This window comes from Monodon monoceros, unplaced genomic scaffold (genome assembly GCF_005190385.1).
Source record: "Monodon monoceros isolate NGI ecotype Baffin Bay Population unplaced genomic scaffold, NGI_Narwhal_1 Super_Scaffold_12, whole genome shotgun sequence".
Lineage (NCBI taxonomy): Eukaryota > Metazoa > Chordata > Mammalia > Artiodactyla > Monodontidae > Monodon > Monodon monoceros.
Window position 1 is genome coordinate 59,436,498 of NW_021703768.1, and position 27,795 is coordinate 59,464,292.

A 27,795-nucleotide genomic window follows, 5' to 3' on the forward strand; every position below is an offset into this window, starting at 1 on the left:
ACACGGGTTCAAGCCCTGGTCCGGGAAGATCCTACATGCCAAAGAGCAACTAAGTCCATGTGCCACAACTATTGAGCCTGTGCTCTAGAGCCCACGAGCCTCAACTACTGAGCCCACACACCACAACTACTGAAGCCTGCGTGCCTAGAGCCCATGCTCTGCAACAAGAGAAGCCACTGCAATAGAAGCCCACGCAACGCAATGAAGAGTAGCCCCCGCTCGCTGCAACTAGAGAAAGCCCATGCACAGCAATGAAGACCCAATGCAGCCAAAGAAAAAAAAATAAAGTTCAGTGTCTTCTGATAAATGAAGGATCCTAAAGGATAAATATGGTGATAGAGTATTACATGATTGGATATCTAAAACTAAATTAATAATTTTGCACAGATTTACATTGATAATATCAAAAGCCATCTGTGAAACTGTACTGGAATCAAGAAACAGGCTTGATTATTATACTTAGAAGTTTAAAACTATTTAGGCCTTCATTGTTCAGGGGAAAATTGAAATTAATAGGTGGTTCTTTAAGCTGAATTGGATTTGAGATACTTGATTTTATATGTAAAGTGTTCAGGTTTTCTGTGTCTCTGTCGTACAGACGTGAACCTTGGAGTTCTACTAAAAAGAAGCTCCTAAATGTCCTAATGTATGTAAAATAATCTGGCAGGGGGTCTGGCACATGGCAAATGCTCAACAGGTAATTTTTTTTCTTCTCTTTCCTCCCCTATCAGTAGATATAAAATACCAGGATGAAAAAAAATACGATTAAAATAATGAAAAAGGATCAGGAGTTTAAACAGGAGCTGAAATAAACACCCTGTGCTCTGTTATCAGGCACCCATCTTCCTTGGCTGTTTAAGAAGTTCTTAACTACATAAAACAGAAGCACCTGTGAATGTTTGTGTTCTATTACATATACTTTTACAGAGAAATGAAGCACAATAACAGCACTGAAATGAAGAAAACTCTTTCTTTAAAGTCATTTATTCACAACAGATTATAAGTAGGTCAAAGACCGTTTTCATTAAAAACAAAAAAAGTCTATTTTTTTTCCCGAAAAAGCATATTCTATTTCAAATGAACAAGTGATGTTAGATCTTCCTGAGAGAAAATTATAAAGTATATAATCAGTGTGCATTAAATGATAGCCTGGGAAAAGAAAGGCCTCAGGAGATACTCTTTTTTTGTTTGTTTGTTTTGCTTAGATGAATACATTCAGCTTCATGTGTTTTGAGTGTCTTGGTACTATGGTGACAGGGGACATAAGCATATAAAACTGGCTTTCCAGGTAAATAATGAAATGTGATCTACATTAACAGAATGTTTTTCTAAAGAACTTTGTGAAAAATATGTCAATATTTTTATACATAATGTTCACATTATGTAATAGAAGTTTTCGGAATGTTCATTTTTCCCATTCCAATATATACTGGAATATTGATGAAGATTCCCTCAATAACACAAAGGAGGAACTACAGCCAAGTAGGCAGAGGGGAGAGAGGCTTGGGACGAAGCTGTGAAATTTTAAGGGAAAATGCATCATAGACTCACTCCATTTTAAAGCTTATAAAGGACTTTAGAGATAGATACTTCAGGGATTTCATCAACATAACTTCATTTTTAAAGATTAGCATTGGTATGTTTACAATCTTTCATTAGAAACAACATATATCCTCAAATGTGTTAATATACCACATTTTAACATCCTGGAGTCTATCAATACATTGCCTCAAGTTGCCAAGTTAACTAGTTTTTGTGTAGAACTCAAATAAATAAAAAGCTCTTCCATTATCTCTGACTTACTGAAGCAAGTCATTTTATCACTTATCTTCATGACTCATGATTTTCTTGATACCATGAATCCAAAATGATATGTAGAAGTAAACTGGATGAGGGGAAAGGAGAAATAGTTCTCTTTGAAATTTCTGGTTGAGAAAAATGTGGAGGGCCATCATTCTTTTTTCTTTTTTTTTGAAGTATAGTTGATTTACAATGTTGTGTTAGTTTCTGGTATACAGCAAAGTGATTCAGTTATACATATATATATTCTTTTTCATCTTCTTTTCCATTATGGTTTATTAAAGGATACTGAATATAGTTCCCCATGCTATACAGTAGGACCTTGTTGTTTATCTATTTTACATATAGCAGTTTGTATCTGCTAGTCCCAAACTCCTAATTCATCCCTCCCCCACCACCCCCTTTCCCCTTTGGTAACCATAAGTTTGTTCCCTGTTAGTCTGTTTCTGTTTCACAAATAAGTTCATCTGTGTCATATTTTAGATTCTACATATAAGTGATATCAGGTGGCACATGTCTTTCTCTTTCTGACTTACTTCACTTAGTATGATAATCTCTAGGTTGATTCATGTTGCTGCAAATGGCATTATTTCATTCTTTTTTTATGGCTGAGTAGTAATTGTGTATATATACTACATCTTCTTTATCCATTCATCTGTTGCCGATGGACATTTAGGTTGCTTCCATGTCTTGGCTATTGTAAATAGTGCTGCTGTGAACATAGGGGTGCATGTATCTTTTCGGATTATAGCTTTGTCCAGATGTATGCCCAGGAGTGGGATTGCTGGATCATATGGCAACTCTATTTTTAGTTTTTTAAGGAATCTCCATACTGTTCTCCATAGTGGCTGCACCAATTTACATTCTCACCAACAGTGTAGGAGGGTTCCCTTTTTTCCACACCTCTCCAGCATTTGTTATTTGTAAACTTTTTAATGATGGTCATTCTGACAGGTGTGAGGTGATACTTCATTGTGGTTTTGATTTGCATTTCTCTAATAATTAGCGACGTTGAGCATCTTTTCATGTGCCTATTGGCCATCAGTATGTCTTCTTTGGTGAAATGTCTATTTAGGTCTCTGCCCATTTTTTGATTGGGTTGTTTGTTTTTTTGTTGTTGAGTTGTATGAGCTGTTTGTATATTTTGGAAATTAAGCCTGAAGGGCCATCACTCTTATACCTCACAGTTAGACAGAAAATTCAGATAAGGGAGATTAATTCAGATAAAGGAGATAGTATTAACTAACCAAAATCCCATTTACCATTTGTTGAATTCTTCACCACAAATTCTGTTATAGCCTGTGAGATCTAGGAATGTCCACCTATGAGAACCGTCAACTGTAAGTAAATTCAGTTTCAAAATAAGCAGTCCTTTGGATCATGTTCATGTTTCCATTCACTCATTCATTTATTCAATGAACATTTTACTTGGAAGCTACTATATGCCAGGCATTGGGAATATAATAGGAAGCAAGAGCCCACAAAAATCTCTCTGAACTCAAAGATCTTCTCAGTCTATCGGGGGTTAAAATTAGGTAACCAGCAATTATTTATAATATAGAGTGATATACATAAGATTTAACCATCTATTTACACAGTACTATGCTAGAAACTATACAGTTAAAAACTTAAATAAAACTGAAAGTTTCTCTCTTTCTCTTTTTTTCACCTTGTCCAAATTTCATTTTTTCCAACAGTTATTTGCTTGGTTCCTGTACTAGGTCATCTAAACAAGGCATGTCTGAAAGTGAAAGGGAGTGGTACTAATAATTTTGCTGGATTAGGGGCTGCCCCAGTCAAATGGGGATACATGGTCATCCTAGTTATGGGAAATGTAAATATCTCTTCCTAGTCCACTATTTCCAAAAAACAGTATTCTGAAGAGTGTGATCATCAAAAAGCATAAGAGAACAGATATGTTCATGATCTGAAGTAGGCTAATTAAATCCATGTGGACATGTTTTTCCTTTAGACTTTATGGTCTCTATGATGTCAGAGCCACAACTTCCATTACCACATTTTGATATGCAGAAGAGGGGAAAAGATTCTCTCCAGAATGCTTTGCTTGTAATAAAGTTAGAGACTTTACATTTTTCTAACCTACCAGGTCTTTGGATTTCTGTCAGGTACCACAAAACCAGGTACAAAAGAATCCTAAATCAAAGATGCTCAAACAAAACTTCAACAGCAGCCTACGGATGCCTGCAGGGACCTGTCTATAGATTCCTAGGTCCAGATCAAGGTAGCAAGATGCTGGTTGGCATACTGGCGCCTCCACAGTTCTCAAATTAGCACTAACATTTTCGGAAATATCTAAAGGAAAGAAAATTCAGGATTTCTGGACAGAAATTAGTAACAAGAAACTGTTTATACTGCAGGCAACAGAAGCAGCAATTCAGAACCCATTTTTTATTTCATGCTCATTTAGCAGAGGAACTGTGAGCCCTCTGAGGAAGAAGACGCATGGCTGGGGCTGGAAATACGTGCCTGGAGCTAGAAAATCTGAGGAGCAGATATGCTTTCTGATATGAGGAAGAACCTATATTTCTGCTTTGACTCTTAAGGATAGAAACTAGGAGAAAGGGTTTGCTTGACTTTCCTTCAAGTGTATGTGTGCGCACGTGCACGAGACAGAGAGACGAGAAGGACAAGAGAGACAGAGAGACAGAGGGCTTGAGGGTACAAGCACAAAAGTGGGTGTGCTTTGGAATCAAAGTGAAGGGCTGAATATTAAGAATTTTCAAATTATTACCTGCATAAGAAATCAGATATTACTAGTCATTCAAAGTCAACAGTCAGGCTGGCTGCATAAGAATCACTCCTAAAAACTCAGGTTCCTTGGCCTATCTCTAAGATTAGATTAGGTAAGGAACCAAAGACCATGAATTACTACAACTCCTTCCAGTTTCATAAGCTCTTTAACTTCCCCACAATTGTTTTATTTTATGTGTTTCCCCAAAATGATGAAAAATACTTTTGAGGCTATCCTTAGAAAACAGGGGAAAATGCATCTTATTCTGAAGCCAGTTTTTGAGACAAAGGTTAGAGTGAATTCAGTATAAACTTAGGAAAGTACTTTGAATTATTGGGATTTGTTGTAAGGAAAGGAGTAACCCTGGGAAATCCCTGGTTAGAGGCTTGTGATAGTAATCCTGTTTGGTTCTTGACTCTGGTTGTCACAGAATTATCATTTTTTGTTTTGTACCTCCTGTCCTCATATATTGTCCCCAACTGGTCTAAGACAGGGAAACTGGGGGAAAAAGCGGGTGCACTGCAACAGAGAAGGGTGATATAACTATGTCTGCTTTTCATAAATGTGTACCGCCCTTTCCAATAACTTCCATATCGGCTGCTGACTGGTGAAGACCACATTCTCTTCAGTTTTCTGAAGGTTTATTAGTGTACCCTAACAAGCAAAGACTTAATTCTAATATCTAGGATCTATTTTTAGAAAATATGGAAAACTAACCAAATCATGCCTGCAGGAAGGAAAAAAATACCATTTTTCCCTTTTACATGACACTTAAAAAAAATCTACCTAAAGTAAGCACATCACAGATTCAGAGAAAGGAATTGTGAGAGAAGGTGTCATTCTTCTAGAATTTAAGTTAAACGGTGTTTAAACGGAGTGCTGTAAACAAACAAACAGAAAATAACAAGTTTTGGTGGAGATGTGGGGAAACTGGAACCCTTGTACATTGCTGATAGGAATGTAAAATGATTCAGTTGCTGTGGAAAACAGTAATGGCTGTTCCCTCAAAAGTTAAACATATAATAACTAATATAGCAATTCCACTCCTTGGTATACACCCAAAAGAACTGAAAACAGGTATCCAAACAAATATATGTATACACTGTTAATAGGAGCACTATGTCCAACAGCCAGAAAGTGGAAACCCAAATGTCCATCAAAGGATGAATAAATAAGTAAACTGTGGTTTATATATATATGTAATGGAAGCCATAAAAAGGAATGAAGTACTATTACAATGTAGATAATCCTTAAAAGCATTATGCTAAGTGAAAGGTGCCATACACAAAAGGTCATATATTGAAGGATTCCATTTATATAATATTCAGACTAGGCAAATCCATGCAGACAGGAAGCAGACTGGTAGTTTCCAGGGACTGGAGAGAGTGGGGAATGGGAAGTAACTGCTGAATGGGAAGTAACTGCTGAATGGGTATGGGTTTCTTTTTGGGGTGATGAAACTGTTTTGGAACTACACAGAGCTGGTGGTTGTAAAACACTGTCAATGTACTAAATGCCACTGAATTGTTCACTTTAAAATGTTTATTTGAATGTCACGTGAATTTAACCTGAATGGAAAAAAAAAAAAGACAAGTGCAATGTCTTATCAGCAGATGTGGGTGTGTTTTCCCCACAACTAAGAAACAGGTGTTGGTCTGCACATACCTGGAAGACAAGGTTGATGTTCCTGAGGTACCAAGTTTGGGCCTGGAGGCAAGGGTAATTCCTCAGAAATATACTTTAAAAGTTCCTTCCCCCGGTATGTTACCTGCACATAATTAAACACAGAACTTCAAAATCATATATTTTATAAGAAGCAAATACACCTTTCTCCTGCAAATTGTAACTCCAGTAAAGTATTGATTGTTGTACATTATGTACTGGCAAACTAGCCCACAGCCAAATCTGGGCTGCCATCTTTTTTGTAAATAAAGTTTTACTAGAACACAGTGATACCCATTCATTTACTTAACATCTGTGGCTGCTTTTATGCTACAACAGGATGGAGTAGTTTTGACAGAGACCATATGCTCACAAAGCCTGAAATATGTATTATCTGGCCCTTTACAGAAAAAATTGCTGATCCCTGATATGTATCATTAATTCTCTCATATGTTCACTAATTCAACAAATATTAATCCAGCACCTGCTACTTTATAACTTTAAAAAATTAATGTTGCATTAATAAAATTAAGTCATAAAAGTAAAATGGTACTTTTCTAGAAATCAGATACACAGCTGGTTAGATTAACTGCATTTTACGTCTATACATCAAAGTTTTTTTGTTTTTCTTGGTTTGTTTTTGAACTTAGTTATTGTTTATCAGCCCCAAAGGTCAGAGCTTAGAAATATGTACATACAAATGGGCTGGACTGAGGTAGACTGGCAAACACCTGCCAGAAATGTTCTGAGTCCAAGGGTCTTTGCGTCCTCCGGACCTAGTTCTAGAGCAGTCTAATAGTATACTCCAAGAAGCTAGGTTCACTATGGTTAAACCAGCAAGTTTCAACTTGGACATCCCTTCCTCCAGGATGCCTTCCTATAACTGCTAAGCTCAAGTAATGACCCTCCTCTAGGATCCCATAAAGTCTGTGCTCATATTTCTGTCAAGGCACTTATCCCACTTAAAGGAAATTATGTATTAATGTGTCCGTTTCCATTAAACTATAGGCTCCTTGAAGAAGGATCTGTATAATATTAATTTTTATTCTCTAGCTCTTCATATAGTGCCTGACAATACTAAGAAAAAGCTCTTAAGTCCCAGCTCTTAAGCAAAATTCTTAAATCCTCTGAGCCTGAGTTTATGCATCTGTTAAATGAGTATCTCCAGATTTTTAAGTTGGGAGGGGTAAAGGAGATAATATATATGATAATATATACTTTTGGCATGCTGTCTAGCACATCCTGAGTGCTCAGGAAATGCTTGTTACTGAACAGAGCAAGGAAGGCCTAAGGAATACAGAATGGTTAGGCAGACTTTTAGCTCAATCCTATGACTAAACAAAGCTTGGTAATGTTAATGGAACAGACCTGGCCTACTCAGTATGCTAAACCCTCCTCACTTGCCAGGGAAAAAGAGCGGTGAGGCCACTGAATGCCACCTGTCATTTCTCCAAACAACTAACAGTTAACAACAGTGGATTTTGAACGTTCATCCAAAAACAGCAGAATATACATTCTTTTCAAGTGCACATGGAACATTTTCCAGGATAGATCACATACTAGGCAACAAAACAAATCTCAATAAATTTAAGAAGACTAAAATCATATCAAGCATCTTTTCCAACCACAACACTATGTGACTAGAAATCAACTACAAGAAAAAAAACTGCAAAATATCCTCACAAACACGTGGAGGCTAAACAATATGCTACTAAACAACCAACAGTTCACTGAAGAAAGCAAAGAAGAAAAAAAAAATACCTAGAGACAAATGAAAACAAAATCATGATGATCCAAAATCTATGGGATGCAGCAAAAGCAGTTGTAACAGGGAAGTTTATAGTGACACAAGCTTACCTCAGGAAACAAGAAAAAATCTCAAATAAATGACCTGATCTTACATCTAAAGAAACTAGAGAAAGAAGAACAAACAAAACCTAAAGTTTGTAGATGGAAAGAAATCATAAGGATTAGAGCAGAAATAAATGACACAGAGACTAAAAAATAGAAAAAGTCAATGAAACTAAAATCTGGTTCTTTGAAAAGATAAAACTGATAAACCTTTAGTCAGACTTATCAAGAAAAAAAGGGAGAGGGCCCAAGTCAATAAAATCAGAAATGAAAAGGAGAAGTTACAACCAACACCACAGAAATACCAAGGATCTTAAGAGACTACAAACAACTACATGCCAATAAAATGGACAATGTAGAAGAAATGGACAAATTCTTAGAAATGTACAATCTCCCCCACACTAAACTAGGAAGAAGTAGAAAATCTGAATAGACCAATTACCAGTAATGAAATTGAATCAGTAATCTAAAAACTCCCAACAAACAAAAGTAAAGGACCAGATGGCTTCACAGGTGAATTCTACCAAACATTTAGAGAAGAGTTAACACCTATCCTTCTCAAACTATTCCAAAAAACTGCAGAGGAAGGAACACTTTCGAACTCATTCTAGAAGGCCAGCATCACAATGATACCAAAACCAGACAAGATATCACAAAAAAAACTCACAAAATTACAGCTAATATCACTGATAAACATATACACAAAAATCCTCACAAAATATTAGCAAACAGAATCCAACAATACATTAAGAGGACCATACACCATGATCAAGTGGGATTTATCCTAGGGATGCAAGGATTTTTTGATGTCTGCAAATTGATCAATGTGATATCCTATATTAACAAACTGAAGAATAAAAATCATATGATCATCTCAATAGATGCAGAAAAAGCTTTGACCAAATTCAACATCCATTTATAATAAAAACACTCCAGAAAGTGGGCACAGAGGGAATATACCTCAACATAATAAAGATCACATATGACAAACCCATAGTTAACATCATACTCATGGTGAAAAGCTGAAAGCATTTCCTCTAAGATCAGAAACAAGACAAAGATGCCCATTCTTGCTACTTTTATTCACATAGTATTGCAAGTCCTAGCCACAACAATCAGGCAAGAAAAAGAAATAAAAGGCATCTCAATTGGAAACATGTAAGTAAAACTGTCACTGTTTGCAGATGACATGATACTATACATAGAAAATACTAAAAACACCACCAGAAAACTACCAGAGCTCATCAGTGAATTCAGAAAAGCTGCAGGATACAAAATTAATATATAGAAAATTGTTGCCTTTCTATACATTAACAATGAACTATGTATGCATATGGCTGATTCACTTTGTTGTACAACAGAAACTAACACGGCATTGTGAAGCAATTATGCTCCAATAAATATGTGTTTTTAAAAAAAACGAATGAACCATCAGAAAGAGATTAAGGAAACAATCCTGTTTACCATTCCATCAAAAAGAATAAAATACCTAGGAATAAACCTACTTAAGGAGGTAAAAGTCCTGTACTTGGGAAACTGTAGGACATTGATGAAAGAAACTGAAAATGAAACAAACAAATGGAAAGAAAAACATGTTGTTGGACTGCAAGAATTAATACTGTTAAAATGACCATACTACCCAAGGCAATCTACAGATTCAATGCAACCCCTATCAAAATACCAATGGCATTTTGCACAGAACTAGAACAAATAATTTAAAAATTTGTATAAAAACACAAAAGACCTGAATAGCCAAAACAATCTTGAGAAAGAAGAACAGAGCTGGAGGAATCATACTCCCTGACTTCAGATTATACTACAAAGCTACAGTAATCAAAACAGTACGGGCACAAAGACACACACACAGATCAACAGAACAGAATAGAGAGCCCAGAAGTAAACCTATGCACTTATGGTCAATTAATCTATGACAAAGGAGGCAAGAATATACAATGGAGAAAAGACAGTCTCTTCAATAAGTGGTGCTGGGAAAACTGGACAGCTACATGTAAAAAAATGAAATTAGAACATTTCTCATACCATATACCAATCCAAATGGATTGAAGACCTAAATGTAAGACTGGAAATCATAAAATTCCCAGAAGAAAACATAGGCAGAACACGCTTTGATATAAATCAGAGCAATATTGTTTTGGATCTGTCTCCTAAGGCAAAGGAAACAAAATAAAAAATAAACAAATGGGACCTACTTAAACTTAAAAGCTTTTGTACAGCAAAAGAAACCATTGACAAAATGAAAACACAACCTACTGAAGGGGAGGAAATACTTGCAAATGATATAACTATTTGCAAGTATTAAGGGGGTAATATCCAAAATGTATAAACAGCTCATACAACTCAATATCAAAAAACAAACAGCCTGGTCAAAAAATGGGCAGAAGACCTGAATAGAAAGTTTTCCAAAGAAGACATACAGATGGCCAACAGTCACATGAAAAGATGTTTGACACTGCTAATCATCAGAAAAATGAAAATCAAAACCACAATGAGGTATCACCTCACACCTGTCAGAATGGCTATCATCAAAAAGAATACAAATAACAAATGTTGGCAAGGCTGTGGAAAAAGGGGAACCCTTTCGTATGCTGTTGGTGGGAATGTATATTGGTGCAGCCACAGTGGAAAACAGTATGGAGGTTTCTCAAAAAACTAAAAATAGAACTGTCATATGATCCAGCAATTCCAGTCCTGGGTATATATCTGAAAAAAAAAACCCAAAAGCACTAATTTGAAAAGGTACATGCGCCCAATGTTCATAGAAGCATTATTTACAGTTGCCAAGATATGAAAGCAACCTAAGCGCCCATCAAGAGATGAGTGGATAAAGAAGATGTGGTATATATGTACAATGGAATATCACTCAGCCATAAAAAAGAATGTAAACTTGCCATCTGCAACAACATGGATGGACCTGGAGGGTATTATGCTACGTGAAATAACTCAGACAGAGAAAGACAAATACTCTGTTATCACTTATATGTGGAATCTAAAAAATAAAATGAATGAATATAACAAAACAGAAACAGACACAGATAGAGAAAATAAACTAGTGGTTACCAGAGTGGAGAGGGAAGAAGGGCAAGATAGGGGTAGGAGATTAAGAGGTACAAACTACTATGTATAAAATAAATAAGCTATGAGGATATATTGTACAGCACAGGGAATATAGCCAATATTTTATAATAAATTTAAGTATAATCTATAAAGATTTTGAATGACTATGTTGTACAGCTGAAATCAGCTATACCTCAGAAATAATAAAGTTTACCTGCAAGTATATAAAAAGAAGAAAGAATGGATTTTGTTCACATTATCACCCTGACAATATCCAACACACCTTATACACTCATCAATGTGTAGGCTCAGTATGTTTTCACCTATGTCTCAGATTTAAAGTATATTTTTATCAGTTAGTGCTGGGTAAAATTTTACCTTAGTAGCCTTAGAGATCATGAGTCCCCATAGGTCCCAGACATCACTAGGGATAATTCACACATTCAAAGAACACAGCTTTGAGAAAATCCACTGAGTTAAAAATATATTTTCCACAAGGTAGGAGTGATTTAATGAACAAGGATAACAATGAATAGAACTCAAACTGAACAGGCACTAGGTCACTTCAGGAGACTGAAGTGGCAAGAGGAGTGAGTGATGTCCAGTGGAGTACGCATGAGGATTCCCTTGGCAAAGCTGTACAGCAGCTCAGCTGCTTGGGTACGAGGTATGAGTCATCTCCGTGTCTAGTGGCTGTGTCATTCTGTCTGATGTAGGACAAGACCTAGTTTTCTGGCATTTCTTGCCTGACAACCAACCAGTCCTGGCTCTATAGCCCCACCACTGTACTAGGAAGTAGTCGGTAGAAATGTTCACATTTACCGAGGTAGCAAAAAGCTCCTATCAAGAAGTGACTGTAAATTCAGGAGTTACCCCAAGACAAGAGGGGTAGAGGTTACTGTGGTAAATTTTAAAAGAGGCTTTAAAAAATTGTAAACAAACTCACTGGGGCAGTGCTTCTCAGCTTGTGGTATTTACTAGAAGTACATGAGTGTCCTACAGTAATTTTTGAAACTATTTCCATTTTTAGGATAATTAAAAAAAAAATCTAAGCTTGCTCAGATAATCTGTATGAGTATCTTATATCCAAGAATTGCCCTAATTTTAGTGCCCACATTTGTATTTGGCTTCACTATCACATAGATGTTAAACAATATGACTCCAATTGACATGGCTAATGAGAAAAGACCAGAGGCAATGTGATATGTAAATGAGGCATATAAGTACAGAGTGAGAGCCAAATGATATCACAGCCAGCTATTCAAAAGCAGAAAATGCAGTAGTTCCAACAGAGAAAAAGAGTGGGAGGACTGAGTCATCACCAGTGGGCCACAGGCATGTTAAGCTCAAAACAACCTAAGCTACAGCAATTAGTACCATATTCACACTGTGAGCATAGATTCAGTTTCAGCAAAACAATATCATCTATCATGAATTTAAGAAACTTTGCAATAAAAAGGGATTTCCATGGGTAAAATGTTAATTACTAACATGCAAATATGATTTATGAATCCATGGAAAGGATTAGGCAGGTTGAATTGAAAGCAGATGGCCTGGTGACTCCAGTGGTGGGAAATAAAAAATAATAATAATACAGGAAAAAAGGAACACAGAGAGACTATAATATAAAGCAGAGAAAATTTAAAATGTGCTCATGTAAGTGAAGGAACTGAAACACTGTTCTGGAAGCACCTGCAACAGAGGTCTAGGAGACCAGAATGCAGAGTTTAGGGACTAAGACTGAGATAGGAGCTAGGAAGGAGAGTGGGCAGAGCTGAGTCGGACAAAAAATGAGAGAGGAAACCACCTTCTATTTCTGGTGCACTGAGACTTACTGTAATGGCTAGTGGAGGTTAAAGGTATTTGCAATTCTGTGAAACAGTAATGGTGACTGTCTGATGACTCACACTTTCCTGGGTGAATCATTGCAATACTGTTCCCTGAAGAGGTGCCATGGACATCTGGAGGTGGCTGATCACTGGACCTCAAGGGTGTCAGTCATCGATACTCTTCAAATTGGTTATTAAACTGGGCTTGTAACTCAGAAGTCAGAACTGAGGGGGAGACCACTAAGTCTGGGAAGTCTGAATAAAAATTCAGAAATATTTTTTTGGGAGGCTAGCAATTCATGGATAAGACTATGTTCAAACATAAAAGTGCACCATAACTTCTGTGTGTCTTAGGCCCCTTTATCATAATTTTCGTCTTTAGGGGAATATTTTGCTTTATTTTATCAGAATACTAGTAACATATTAATTAAACTATCAATTCACCAGTGGTTCCAAATTTTCTATGTGGAGTCACAGGGACCTGCAATCACTGTGGAGGTGAGGTGGCAGGGACAAGAGGGGAAGATCGGGGGCATTCAATTTTCTGAGACTAGGTGAGGAACAAGGAAGGAGAGGCTCAGTTAGCTGTACAATCCTGCTGTGGGGAATTCTGGCAAATGGGAATTGTGGGAGAAAGCATGTAGCACACTGCAGAAGGGATGCATGAGGACAAAACTAATTTGGAGAACTTTCAGATTTCTTAAAAAAAGGAAATAGTTTTATCATCAAAAAATATGTACCTTTCCATTTGAATATGAAGTTAAAGATAAATTTAAGAATGACCCACCTTACTCCAAGCATAATTCCAGGTCACGTAACTGTCAGCTCCTAGAAGATCCTTGAGCCAGATGACTGGGTTTTGATAAATCTGACCATTTTCTACCTTAATTTTGCCATTCAATAAAACACTGGCTTTATGGGTAGTCTCCTGAGGTGAAAAATAAAACAAATATTAGGATTAAAAAGTATCTGAAATATATGAACTTCTGCTTCTGTCCATGATGAAGTAACAGGGACCAGATTTACCCTAACACATGACACAACCAAAAAAAAAGGCAAACTAAATATATGAAACAATGGTTTCCAAGATACCAAACATCAAGGAACAAAGTACAGTGATCCTGAGAAATGAGAAACTAATGAGGTGAGCCCTATAATTGTCCCAACTCACTGCCTTGAGAGTTTCCATGTCATGTTACAGAGAGAGGGCATCCAGGCAAAACCCGTGGATTCTCTGAGTTGAATAGACAGAGCATAGTCTAGGGAGGCATGATGGCTAGAGTCTGCAGGACAGAGTACTGAAGGAGAGAGAAATATATATAGAGAGAACTCTGCAGATCTTCAGGGGGTCCTTTTTAAGTATTCCGCTGAGCTGTGATTGGCCATGTGTGTGAGGAAATTACCCAAGCCTGGGAAAAGAACTACTTGAAAGAAGTAGAGGTAATGGCATTCTCTGGCATTCTCAAAGGGCAGAAATAGCACCTGTTCCCAATAGTAAGACTAGAAAAACCTCAAAACTGATGGGGCATTGGGAGGTACACAGAAGAGTCTTGCCTCTGTAGTGGGATATAATTAGCCTTAGACTGAACACTGCTCCAATCCTGCCTAACAAATTATAAAAGCAAGACCCAAAAGGATAAAACTGTTTCTGTGTAAATTAACTATATTCTATAACAAATACCCAAAATATTTTTAAGAATAAAAACATATCTGGCATCCAACAAGATAAATTTCACAATTCTGGGATCCAATAAAAAATTAACAGGCCTAGAAACAGGTAGGAAAATAAATCCATATGGAGGAGAGAAAGCAATCAATTGAAAATGACTGAGAACTCTCAAAGATGTTAGAATTAGCAGATAAGGACATTAAATAGTTATTATAATCATATTCCACATGTTCCAAATGTTACATGGAGACATGGAAGATATAAAAGAAGACTCAAATCAAACTTCTAGAGATGAAAATTACAACATATGAAATGAAAAATACACTGGATGATATTAACAGATTAGACACTGCAAACAAAAAGATTAGTGAATTCAAAGACACAGGAATAGGAATGGCATAAAAAACCCACAGAGAAAAGAGATTTTAAAAATAAGATCATCACAGTGAGTTGTGGAATGATTTTAAGCAGCCTAATATATATGTAATGGGAATTCAAAAACGAGGGGAGGGAAGAAAAAATATTTGAAGAAATAATAGCTGAAAATGTTTCCAAATTCGGAAAAAAAATTTCCAAATTCTTCTGTTTAACCTGTACTGGTGAGACAGAGTCTCTACCTTTGGCAAGGTGCTACTGAGACTATTGGGGTCCTGCTCACACTTGCCCTGGCTTGTAAGGTGGTGGTTTCACGTCAGGAGAGGCAAGTTGAAAAGGCAGGAGGCTAGTGTGCCCCTTTCCACTAAATGCTCAGATCCTAAAGCAGGGGTATAATTCAGAGAGAAGTTGCCATGTTCCTGCCCTAAGCTCCAGAGCCATGGCACAAATATTTTGCCTGGGAACAATAACAAACGTAAGAGAAGATGGGGATCAATATACAGACTTGCTACAATACATTGCCTACTCTAAAATATCTAAAATGTCCAGTTCCAACAAAAAATTATGAGACATGCGAAGAAACAGGAAGTATGACACATACAGCAAAATAAACTAACGAAAAAGCAACATAAACTGCCTGTGAGAATGACCAGGTGTTAGATTTAATGAAGACTTCAAAACAGCCGTTTAGAGCTTCCCTGGTGGCGCAGTGGTTGAGAGTCCGCCTGCCGATGCAGGGGACACGGGTTCGTGCCCTGGTCCGGGAAGATACCACATGCCACGGAGCGGCTGGGCCCATGAGCCATGGCCACTGAGCCTGCGCGTCCGGAGCCTGTGCTCCGTAACGGGAGAGGCCACAACAGTGAGAGGCCCCCGTACCGCAAAAAAAAACCCAAAAAAAACCAGCCGTTTATATACCTGTTCAAAGAACTAAAGGAAACCATAATTAAGGATGGAAAGCAAGGTATGATAACAATATCACATCAAACAGAAAGTATCAGTAAAGAAACAATTTATTAAGAAACAAAAAGAAGTTGAATTGAAAAGTACAATAACTAAAATGAAAAATTTAATAGAGAGGCTCAACAGATTTTCAATGTCAGAAGAAAGAATTAGTGAATTTGAAGAGAGATCAACAGAGATTATGTAAGCTGAAGAAGAAAAAGAAAAAAGAGTGAAGAAAAATGAAAAAGCTTCAGAGAAATGTGGGACACCATTAAGCACACCAACACATGCATAATGGGAGTACCAAAAGGACAGGAGAAAGGAGCAGAAAAAATATTTGAAGAAATAATGGCTAAAAATTTCCCAAATTTATTAAAAAACATTAATCTACATATTCAGGAAGCTCAATGACGTCCAACAAGGATAAACACAAAGAGAGAAATAAATAGATACATAGTAAAAATACTGAAAGTCAAAGACAATAAGAAATTATTGAAAGAAGCAAGTGAAAAATGACTCATCACTTACAAGGTAAACCCCAAAAGATTAACAACTGACTTCTTATCAGAAACAATGAAAGAATAACACACTCAAAGTACACAAAGAAAAACCTGTAACCAAGAATTCTATTTTCAGCAAATCTTTCAAAAATAAAGGTGATGTAAAGACCTCTCTTGAGAAAATTTGTTGCTAGCAGATCTGCCTTACAAAAAATACTAAAGGAAGTTCTTCAGGTTGAAATCAAGTGACACCCAAATGGTAATATGAATCCATGTGGAAAAACAAAGAGCATCAGTAAAAGTAATCACATATTACAAAAGACAGTATAAATGCACATTTCTTCTTTCTTTGCTTAACTGGTTTTTAAACCAATTGTACAAAACAATAGGGATATAATACATATATATTTGCAAAAGCACAAAGGAGGTGGGTGGAAGAAGTTTTACTGGGCCAAGAAAATGACTCCATATGGTAACTCAAATCCACAGGAACAAATGAAGAGAACCAGCAAGGATAAATAAGAGGGTTAATATATCAAAAGTTATAAATATAAACTTGTTCTCCTTTCTTCTCAGCTCCTTTAAAAGTCACAATATTTTATAAAGTAATAATTATAACAATGAATTATTGGGTTTATAACATTTACAGATATAGCAATAATATATATAATAATAATATCACAAAAGGGAAAGAGAAAAGTTGAGCAACACTATAAACTAACTAGACTGAACAGGCATCTATAGAAAACTTCTCCTAATGATAGGAGAATATATACATTCTTCTCAAGTACACATGGGACATTCTCTAGCATAGGCTATACACTATCTAAGCCACAAAATAAGTCTCAGAAAATTTAAAAGGACCAAAATAATACAAAGTATGTTCTCTAAGAGCAATGGAATGAAATTAGAAATTAATAACAAAAAAATGAGAAACTCACAATTATGTGGAACTCAAACAACATACTCCTAAATAACCAACGGGTTAAAGAAGTAATCAAAAGGTAAATGAGAAAATACTTTGAGATGAATGAAAATGAAGGCAAAACATACTGAAACTTATGGGATGCAGTGAAAGCAGTGGGTTAGAGGGAAATTTATAGGTGTAAATGCCTATATTGAAAAAGAAGAAAGATCTCACATCAATAACCTAAACTTACATGAAAGACACTGGAAAGAGAACAGCAGACTAAACCTAAAGCAAGCAGAAGGAAGGAAATAGTAAATATTAAAGTGGAAAAAGTAAAACATGCAATAGAAAAACAGAGAAAATCAAAAAAATCAAAATTGGTTCTTTGAAAAGATTAATAAAACTGACAAACCTTTAGCTAGATTAACCAAGAAAAGCAAGAGGGAAGACTCAAATTACTAAGAGCAAAAATGAAAATGTGGACATTACTACTGACCTTACAGAAATAAAAATGACTATAAGAGACACTATGAACAGCTGTATGCCAATAAATTAGATGAAATGAGCAAATTCCTAGAAAGATACAAACTACCAAAACTGACTCAAGAAGAAACAGACAATCTGAAAAAAAAAACTATAAAAAGTAGACACTGAATTAATAATCAAAAAACTATCAACAACAACAAAAAAGCCCAGGTACAGATGGTTTTACTGCTGATTACTAGAAAACATTTTAAAAAGACTTAATACCAATTCACAAACTCTTCCAAAAAACAGAAGAGAAGGAAACACTTTGGAATTCATTCTGTGAGACCAGTATTACTCTGAGACCAAAACCAAAGAAAACACAAGAAAACTACAGACCAATATGCTTAAATGACTCTATGGTCACCCTGTAGGAAGAAAGAGGAAAAAATACAAAAACAGTAGAAAACTTTTTTTTTTTTAGGAATCATTTAGATTTTATACTTTGCGTATGTACATACATCAAAACTTGTCAAATTATATACTTTAAATACATGTAGCATATTGTGTATCAATTATATCTCAATAAAGCTGTTAAAAATAGCTGAAATACAAAGAATATTAGAATTTTATCATTGCTGATCCAGAGGAGTAACCACAGCTGTCAAAATTTTAGTTAATGTAACCAATTAATAACTGAAATTTGAGTTGCTTTGGCTAATGTGAAGTAGGTACTACTTAGCAATAAATTGGTTGACAGGCAAGCAAACAGGAACATCAAGGGATCTGAGATCAAGCTGCTAATTTAGTGTTTAAACTATAGTTTGGAGCTTTAAAATTAAATTTTTTTGCTCCTAACTTATAAATAAAGCTTATTAACTAGGAAAAGTCTTATAATCCAGAAGTAGAAAGGGTTGAAAAAAGGGGTCATTTAGATTAAGTTCCAATTAGCTTGGATTGGTTTTCTGTTGGATTGGTCCACAAGCAAAGCAGCATTCCAGGACCCTGCAATCTTTGCCACTCTTATATCCTCTTTCAAAAAATGAATGGGGGGAAAAGGGAAAGGAAGCCTCATTTGTAGGCATTTCTAGCAGAACCTTTTTTTCCTCTTCTGTTATTATGCATATGTGATATTGTTTTAATTGAGTTATATTTACCCAAACTCTAAGTCACTTTCTGTTTTTAAATTGAGCTACTATGGAAGATGTGTTTATACATCTTATTAGGGGAAGCTTTAGCAGTACACACTGGTAGTTTCCAAAACTTTGGAACCAAACACAGCTCCAATTTATTATTTTTATTTTGTTCTTAAATCCTTCCTGCTGCAGTAAAACTAATTCTGGTCTGAGAGCCTAAAGGTGCTTGTAACTAAAATGTACAGGGCAATTTTAGAAGCGTGATTTCACTTGCTAAGATATAATGGTTAAGTCTCTCCATTCAAGAAGATCAGCCAAACCCTATTCCCCTAATTAGAGCTAAACACTGACACTATGTGACAGCAACATTTACTCACTTACTTATAAAATTTATGTAATTTTAGAGAAAAAAAAAGGATACCTGTGTTTTGAATTCCAGAATATTATTTCCCGGATTAATTCTTCCTAGCAATATCAGATCCTTTATCTGCATACATTTCTTTTTAGGAGTTGTGCTGTATTTTGAAGGATTTTTTACAGTATGTTGATGGCCAGACCCAGAGGAGGAGGAGCTCTGACTATCATTTGCATGTGGAACAGCAAGAGCTGATTTTCTAAGATAAGGTTTCACCTGATGCCCCGTATTACTGCCAAAGACATCAATCCCTTGATGTACCAGGGATTCTGATGTCCCCATATGTGGTTGCTGGGAAGCTGTTTTCCTGTTTCCTTTTTTTGGATCACAATTGGAAAGAGCCTGATCACAAATAACAGTTGATGGATTGGCATCATTGTGGGCAAATATACTTGCGGTTTCTGAAATCTTTAATGTGCCAGTTACTGCTGAAGGACTAAAGGACTCATGCCCTTTGGCTGTAGTATCTGTAAGATCATTTTCTTTTTGTGAATATTCTGCTTGAGCAATAAAAGAAATAGGTTGCGATTGTAATTTAATCTTCTTAGTGCCATCTGAAAGTCTGGATTTTGATAATCTATCTAAGGTACAGTCACTGACACTTTGTTTAGAATTCAGTTCATTTCCAGAAAATTCTTCCCTTCTCACTGTCTTTGAATTTAGACAAGTGTTGGTATTTTGGTTTTCATGCCAGATTTCCCAAGACAACTGTGTTTCCTGCATGCTTCCACAAACAAGGCTGACAGGAGAAACTGAACATGACTGGGGCTGTACTGAATTTTCCAGACTAGTAAACTCTTGGCTGTCCTTTTCATTAGAGATTTCTGAGCTCAATGGCAGCTTCTTGAAACTAAGACCAGACAAAGATGTAACATTCTTATAGTTCTGAATTTTCTGGCTTATTTTTTTCTGTTTTTTTGCTACAAGTAAAAGGCTCTTCTGCCTTGTGGCCAAGTTAGCTAGTTGTTCTCTCAGGACTCCATGCTTAAATGACTCTATGGACACCCTGTAGGAAGAAACAGAAAGAGGAAAAAATATAAAAACAGTAGAAAACTTTTTTTTTAGCAATCATTTAGATTTTATACTTTATGTCAAATTAATCAGCTCAAAGTACACAAGAGACTATCTTTGCAATGTATATTCTTTGAGAGGAAACTGTTGCTTTACTTGAGGTAAATAAGTTTGCCTTTTTTAGGTGACAGCGTGGTTATCCACATTTATATTCACATCATTACTTATCAGTTGTGAGTCAGCCCTAAAAGAGAAACAAAACTTGGGTTGTTTATCTAGATACCTAGTAGTCCTTTAGTTGGAAGGTATAAATTGATGGCCAAGGAGCAACACCATTCTTTAAGTTTGGAATTTGCTTACCTGTTTACAGTGAAATGGTGTATCAAGAAGTAAAATTTGGGAATAAGTTCCACCCAAATTCCCTTAGTTATGGAGGACTGAGATTGTTTTGTGAATAATTATAAGTAAGCTAGACCTGAGAAATGTCAATTCATCAAGTACTTATTGTATTGGGTTGGCCAAAAAGCTCATTTGGGTTTTTCCACAAGGTGTTATGGAAAAACCCGAATGAACTTTTTGGCCAACCCAATAATTGTACTTTGAATCTGTAGTGAGGTACTTTGAAGTGACTGCCCAGATAAGCATTATCCTGTGTGCCCTCCTTAAAGCAAGTCTCTCAGGGGCTTGAAGACTGAATGGGAAGAAACTGGCTCATCCACACCTGTCTTTTGGTTATACTCACCTATTCCACACTGATCTTCAGGATATCGGACACTTAGTTTCTAAACTTTTTGGTTTCAGGACTTTTTTATACTCTTAAAAATTATTGAGGAATGCAAAGAGCTTTTGTTTATTTGAGTTCTATCTATCAATATTTACTGTTTTAGAAAATAAGACAGAAAATTTTAAAACACAAGACTACACAAGTGCACATTCCATTAGCTATTAGAGTGATGATATCATCACACGCCATGTGGCCTCTAGAAAATTCCATTGTACACTTATGAGAAAATGAGAGCAAAAGAGGGCAAATAACATCTTAATGTTATTATAAAAATGGTTTCGGGGATTTCCCTGGTGGCGCAGTGGTTGACAGTCCGCCTGCCGAGGCAGGGGACACGGGTTCGTGCCCTGGTCTGGGAAGATCCCACATGCCGCGGAGCAGCTGGGCCCGTGAGCCATGGCTGCTGAGTCTGCACATCCAGAGCCTGTGCTCCGCAATGGGAGAGGCCACAACAGTGAGAGGCCCGCGTACAGCAAAAAAAAAAAAAAAAAAAAAAAAATGGTTTCAACTTCTTAGACCCCTTGAAATGGTCTCAGGGATCCTCAGGGACCATCTTTTTAGAGCAGCCGTTTTAAGAGAAAGCAATAGTATAGATACTTGTCTCTCCTAACACAGTTTAGAGTTGTCGGTACTGAACTCCAAACCAACTGGATGTCAAAGCAAGTAGTAGATGTAAGTGGAAGAAGCATCAAGAAGAAATCAGATTAGCAAATAACTGGTAGTATAAAATGCAAGAAGCTGGATAGATAGAGGAGAAGAAAGAAGAAATTAATATCACATTTAAAACTATGTGAAACAAAGAGTTCAGACAGAAAATAAAAATGCTCTCTAAATTACAAGATTTTAAGGCAAATAGCAACATTAGTATGAAGACACACATATATAAAGGCATATTATTCAGCCACAAAAAAGAAATAAATCCTGCCATTTGAGACATTGATGGATCTTGAGAGCGCTATGCTAAGTGAAAATAGTCAGACAGAGAAAGACAAATACTGTATGATCTCACTGATATTTGAAGGCTAAAACAAAAACAAAAAAGGCATAGATACAGAGAACAGATTGGTGGTTGGTGGAGGTGGAGGTGGTAGGTGGGTGAAATGGGTGAAGGTAATCAAAAGGTATAAATTTCCAGTTATGAAATAAATAAGGCATGGGAGTGTAATATATAGCATGGTGACTATAGTTGATAATACTGTATTACATATTTGAAAGTTGCTAAGAGAGTAGACCTTAAAAGTTCTCATCACAAGAAAAAAGAAAAAAAGAATAGAAAAACTAAAAAAAATAATGCTCAAAACAAGAAAAAAATCATATAACAAATTTCTCAAAAAAAAGGATGATAAGAGGTAAATAATCAATATAATCAGGATAAAACTCTTTAAGGACCCTGAGAGTTTAGAAGTACACAAAACCACAAAATATACATGATTAAACTGCTTAGAAGAACAACATTTGTGATAGCATAAAAGAAAAAATTTTAATGTAAAAAATGTGAGTTTACTAAGGAAAGAAATTTACTTATGGAATTCATGACCAGAAAGGCTTTCATAAAATTCATGGCTGTAGACAACTTTTTAAGATAGGAAAATGTTCTTTTCTGAACATTTCAAATAATAAAGTAGAAAAACATCTTTCTAGGAAGTATAATTCCTCATGGAGGTAATAGATTAGATGACCTCATAAAGTCCTTTTCTGGTCCCAAGCAACATTTGTAATCTTAAGAAATTCTAGGCCTACTGTAGATAAAAATAGATAAATTCTGAAAACTCTAAAGCATTCCTATTTTTTTTTTACTCACCTGTATTTTTTAGCTAAATCATCCCTTTCTGCCTTCTGTTTGGTAAGCACGTTGTCCATAACCTCCTTTATCTCTAACATCTTATCAGTGTATTGTTCTAGAAACATGGTAATAAAATAAAAAGTCAGTTAATTGAGAGATAAATGTTAAATTTGGTCACATAGGACTTAGCCTTACTGTTAATTAAAAAGCCATTATTTCCCTAGGAATTATGTCACTCTATGGAAGTGCCCTGAAGTGTATAAGTAAGAACATGGTATCAAGAAGAAGCAGGCCAGACTGAGTTCTAATCCTGCTACCCCACTGACTAAGCTTTGTGAACCTGGACAAGTCACTGACCTCTCTGGTCAGCTTCCTTACCTGTGAAATGAGGGTAGTAAAGGAAAATAAATAGGAAGATAAATATTTTGTCTGTTAAAATTATGTACTTTTTAAAATACAAAAGGAATACATTGTCAACGTAAAGAAAATCTGCAAATAATATGAATGTTTACGGAGAAGAGAAGTCAAAGAGTATCCCACTCAACCACTCCTTCTCCTCAATATTTCACTCCATGAAAGAGACTGCTGTTAATACTTTGGTAGGGGTGTGTGTGTGTGTGTAAACTTTAAAATATATTTATATAATATATTGTTCTATACTATATTTGTACTATATATAACTTATACGTACTTAAAAATAAGAGTCACTATCAGTTCTTTTTTTAAATTAATTTATCTTTTATTTTATTTACTTTTGGCTGCGTTGGGTCTTCATTGCTGCACATGGGCTTTCTCTAGTTGTGGTGAGTGGGGGCTACTCTTCCTTGCAGTACGCAGGCTTCTCATTGTGGCGGCTTCTCTTGTTGCAGAGCATGGGCTCTAGGCATGCAGGCTTCAGTAGTTGTGGCATGCAGGCTCAGTAGTTGTGGCTCGTGGGCTCTAGAGCACAGGCTCAGCAGTTGTGGCGCATGGGCTTAGTTGCTCTGTGGCATGTGGGATCTTCATGGACCATGGCTCAAACCCGTGTCCCCTGCATTGGCAGGAGGATTCTTAACCACTGCACCACCAGGGAAGTCCCACACTGTCAGTTTTTGTTCTTTACACTTAACACTTAGATAGGGCTATATGATATCTACAGTCACTTATTGATCTATATAAAATTACTTTTATAATAATTAAATTTTTCCTACTTTCTTCCATTGCTTCCCAAGGCATCATGACCTCCCGCATCACAGATTCACAGGATTTACATGTAAAGTCAGTTATGTCCAAACCCAGATTCCCAAATAGGAAATTTCGCTTAGATGAATACATTTTATTTCTTTTAAGCCTACCTGCTATTCATTTCATTTTTGGCTTTGTTTCTTAAGCTTTTTCCTAATTCTTTTAGACCAACGCATATTTTTCTAGATAATTTAACTAGACAAAATCAGTGGTGAAAAATGACATGAAGTTCATAGTTGGAATTTACTCCAGAACCTCTCTCTGCAAATCAGACAAATAAGTATAGAGTCTGTTCCCAGACTAGTTTCTATCTCCCTATTATTATGGCAAAAGATTAGTTTCATGATGTGATGCATATGCTAACAAAGGGGAGAAACTTGTATGATAATTAAGAATTTAGATATAAATTTTTTAGCAGATTTGACACTTTAATAAAAAACATTTACATTATCTATGTCTCCTGTTACATTTGGGTTTTCTAACTGAATTTAAACCACTGGTAAAAATAACATTATCATAGTAACCTAAAAGATTCTATATATTTCTATAAGAATGGATATAAAGATGTTTTACATGTAACTTGATACTATATACTTATTTATCAAAGAGACAAAATTAATCAATGGTATCTTAGAGAAAACCTAGAAATTGCCCTAATATGTGTAAGATTTTAATATGTGATAATAAGGCACTGTAAACAATGAAGATGAGAGGAATTATTCAACAAATAAGACTAGGCAAATGGGGTAGTAATATGGGGGAAAGCCCTATTCTATCCTTATACCGTATGTGGCAGAGAAATTTCAGTTGAATTATAGAGTTAAGATGCTTAGGAAAAAAAACATATAAAATGTTTAAAATGAACATTTTTTTCTGTCTCAATTCAGTTGAGACACTAAAAATACTTGACATCAATGTATATAAAACATCAACAAGAAAAATTTACAAAGAAATGTACAAAAAAAATTCATTACTCTTGGATCCCTCAACCAGATCAAAGATACAAAAGATGTCAGAATATGGAGGTGGTGACTTTGTAAAGCTGTTTCTTTAGAGAGCTGTAGCTTAACTGGGTGGGATTCTCTATGCTGAGCAGCAAAAGTGAAAGGCGAGGGCGTTTCTCCCCTTTACCTCAACCCTAAAGGGGGAGTTTCTCAAAGGACTATTAAGAGTGTAACGACTTTCTATTGAGGTGACAATGGACTCATATCTGACTTCCTCTTTGACCTTGAACATCTAGAGGTTGAGACCCTGAAAAGCAGGGAGCTTCTACAGCAGGGCAAGGAGAGTTGCTGCTGTGCTAGGAATTGATTGTCCTTCCTTCTAACAGTGGGTCCAAGGAGCCAGGATCTTGAAGACAGTGTGGAGACTGCCCTGTGGTCCTGCTTATGAGGGTTTGTACCTGAGGGTGACAATCTGTGTAAGGCGGACCCAGGAAAAAAAGAAGCTGAGAGGAGACTGAGAGGGCCCCGGGAAAGAAAAATGTGCACTGTCACATTATGGGAGCTATGTAGAAGTTTCAGAACAGCCTCAGAAATTTTGTTTTGAAGAAACTTAGTTTTAAACAACTGCAAAAGAGTGATGGCGCCAAACACAGTCAGGACTTGATCACCAGCCAAGAACTCTAGAGTCCTACTGCCGTACCTCTCCTCCCCTAAAGGGGCAATGAGACCAAAAATAGGGATCATGATTAGAATAATCATGGTGATAACAGAATCATGGTTATAACAGAATAAAATTAAGTTACAAAGCCTGGGGGTGGGGAGGGGAGGAAAGTTTCTAATCTTAGAAGCATTAAAAGAAACAGCAAAGAGGCTGATACATTCTACTATACAGAATTTGAGAATTTCTGTATTTAAGCACACACTAACATGTTATGAATAAAAAGACAGTTAAGGGGTGAAAAAAGTATTTGCAGCAGTTATGGCAGAAAAGGGGTCAATAACTTGATTATATAAAATGGCTCCAATTTATTAACAAACAGGAACAGTCAGTTCACGAAACAGAAAATAAAACTAGTGAAAAAGTACCACTAATAAAATCAATAAGGCAAATGAAAATACAATGCATATTTTTTATTAAATTAGTAAAATTTTTTTGTCTGTAAAATTATTTAAAATGAAAATACTGAGGCTATTAGCAGCGTGAAGGCAAACAAACATGAATGTGTGTTGGCAGAAGTACAAATTATTATGCAATACTTTAGGAAATCAATTTATCAATATGAACCTATAGATTTTATAATGTTTATATATTTTTGACCCAATAATTTCAATTATGTTAATTTTTCCTAAGAAGATAATCCTAAATCCAGAAAAAACTATGTGTTGTAGTGTAATAGCAAAAAATTATAAAAATCTAAATGCTCAACAAAAAGGGGAAAATTAAGTAAACCATGGAACATTTATTGAACATTTACTATGTAACCACTAAGAATGATGACTATGACAAAAAAAATGTAAAAACAGCACATCTAGCACACCTACCAAAAAAGGTATCCTACATCCAAAGACAAAGAAACCACAATGAGACAGTAGGAAGGGCACAATCGTGATAAAATCAAATCCCATACCCACCAGGTGGGCAACCCACAAACTGTAAAATAATTATACCACGGAAGTTCTCCCAAAGGAGTGAAAGTTCTGAGCCCCATATCAGGCTCCCCAGCCTGGGGGTTTGGCAATGGGAGGAGGAGGTCCCAGAGAATCTGGCTTTGAAGGCCAGCAGGGTTTGATCGCAGGAATTCCACAGCACTGCAGGAAACAGAAACTCCACTCTTGGAGGGTGCACACAAGGTCTCATGTGCACCAGGACCCAGGGAAAAAAGCAATGACTTCATTTTAGCCTGGGCCAGACCTACCTGCTAGTATTGGAGGGTATCCTGCAGAGGTGGGGGGTGGCTGTGCCTCACTGCAGGGACAAAGACACTGGTGGCAGTAGTTCTGGGTAGTACTCATTGGCTTGAGCCCTCCTGGAGGGCGCCATTTTCTCACCAAGACCTGGCCCCACCCAACAGCCTATGGGCTCCAGTGCTGGGACATCTTGGGCCAAACAACCAACAGGGCAGGAAGACAGCTCCACCCATCAGTAGACAGGCTACTTAAAGTTTCCTGAGCACACAGCTGCTGGCTAAACACACCCCTTGACATGGCCCGCCCACCAGAGGGACAACACCCAGCTCCACCCACCAGTGGGCAGGAAGCAGTCCCTCCCACCAGGAAGCCTGCACAAGCCTCTTATACAGCCTCATCCACTGGGGGGGCGGGCAGAACAGAAGAAGCAAAAAGAACTATAACCCTTCAGCCAGCAGAATGGAAACAGCAATCTCAGAAAGTTAGACAAAATGAGACAGCAAAGGAGTATGTCCCAGATGAAGGAACAAGATAAAACACCAGAAGAACAACTAAGTGAAGTGGAAATGGGCAATCCATCTGAAAAAGAATTCAGAGTAATGATAGTAAAGATGATCCAAGACTTTGAAAAAATAATGTAGGCACGGATCGAGAAGATACAAGAAATGTTTAACGAAGACCTAGAAGAATTAAAGAACAAACAAACAGAGGTGAAAAGTACAATAACTGAAATAAAAAATACACTAGAAGGAATTAA

General features: G+C 36.4%; 1 protein-coding gene across 8 annotated transcripts in view; it reads right to left on the reverse strand.

The window, feature by feature from the left end:
* Window positions 1-27,795, reverse strand: part of ANKRD31 (ankyrin repeat domain 31) — a 127,321-nt gene that overhangs the window by 8,956 nt on the left and 90,570 nt on the right. For 6 of the 8 annotated variants that reach the window (XM_029217004.1, XM_029217006.1, XM_029217003.1 and 3 more), the window contains 4 exons: window positions 22,981-23,077; window positions 19,391-20,390; window positions 13,757-13,897; window positions 6,218-6,320 (listed from right to left, as the gene is read on the reverse strand). In XM_029217004.1, the coding sequence (XP_029072837.1) occupies window positions 6,218-6,320; window positions 13,757-13,897; window positions 19,391-20,390; window positions 22,981-23,077 (1,341 nt within the window). Of the gene's footprint in view, window positions 1-6,217; window positions 6,321-13,756; window positions 13,898-19,390; window positions 20,391-22,980; window positions 23,078-27,795 lie in introns of those variants that run through there. The other 2 variants (XM_029217007.1, XR_003792690.1) reach the window with 2 other exon arrangements.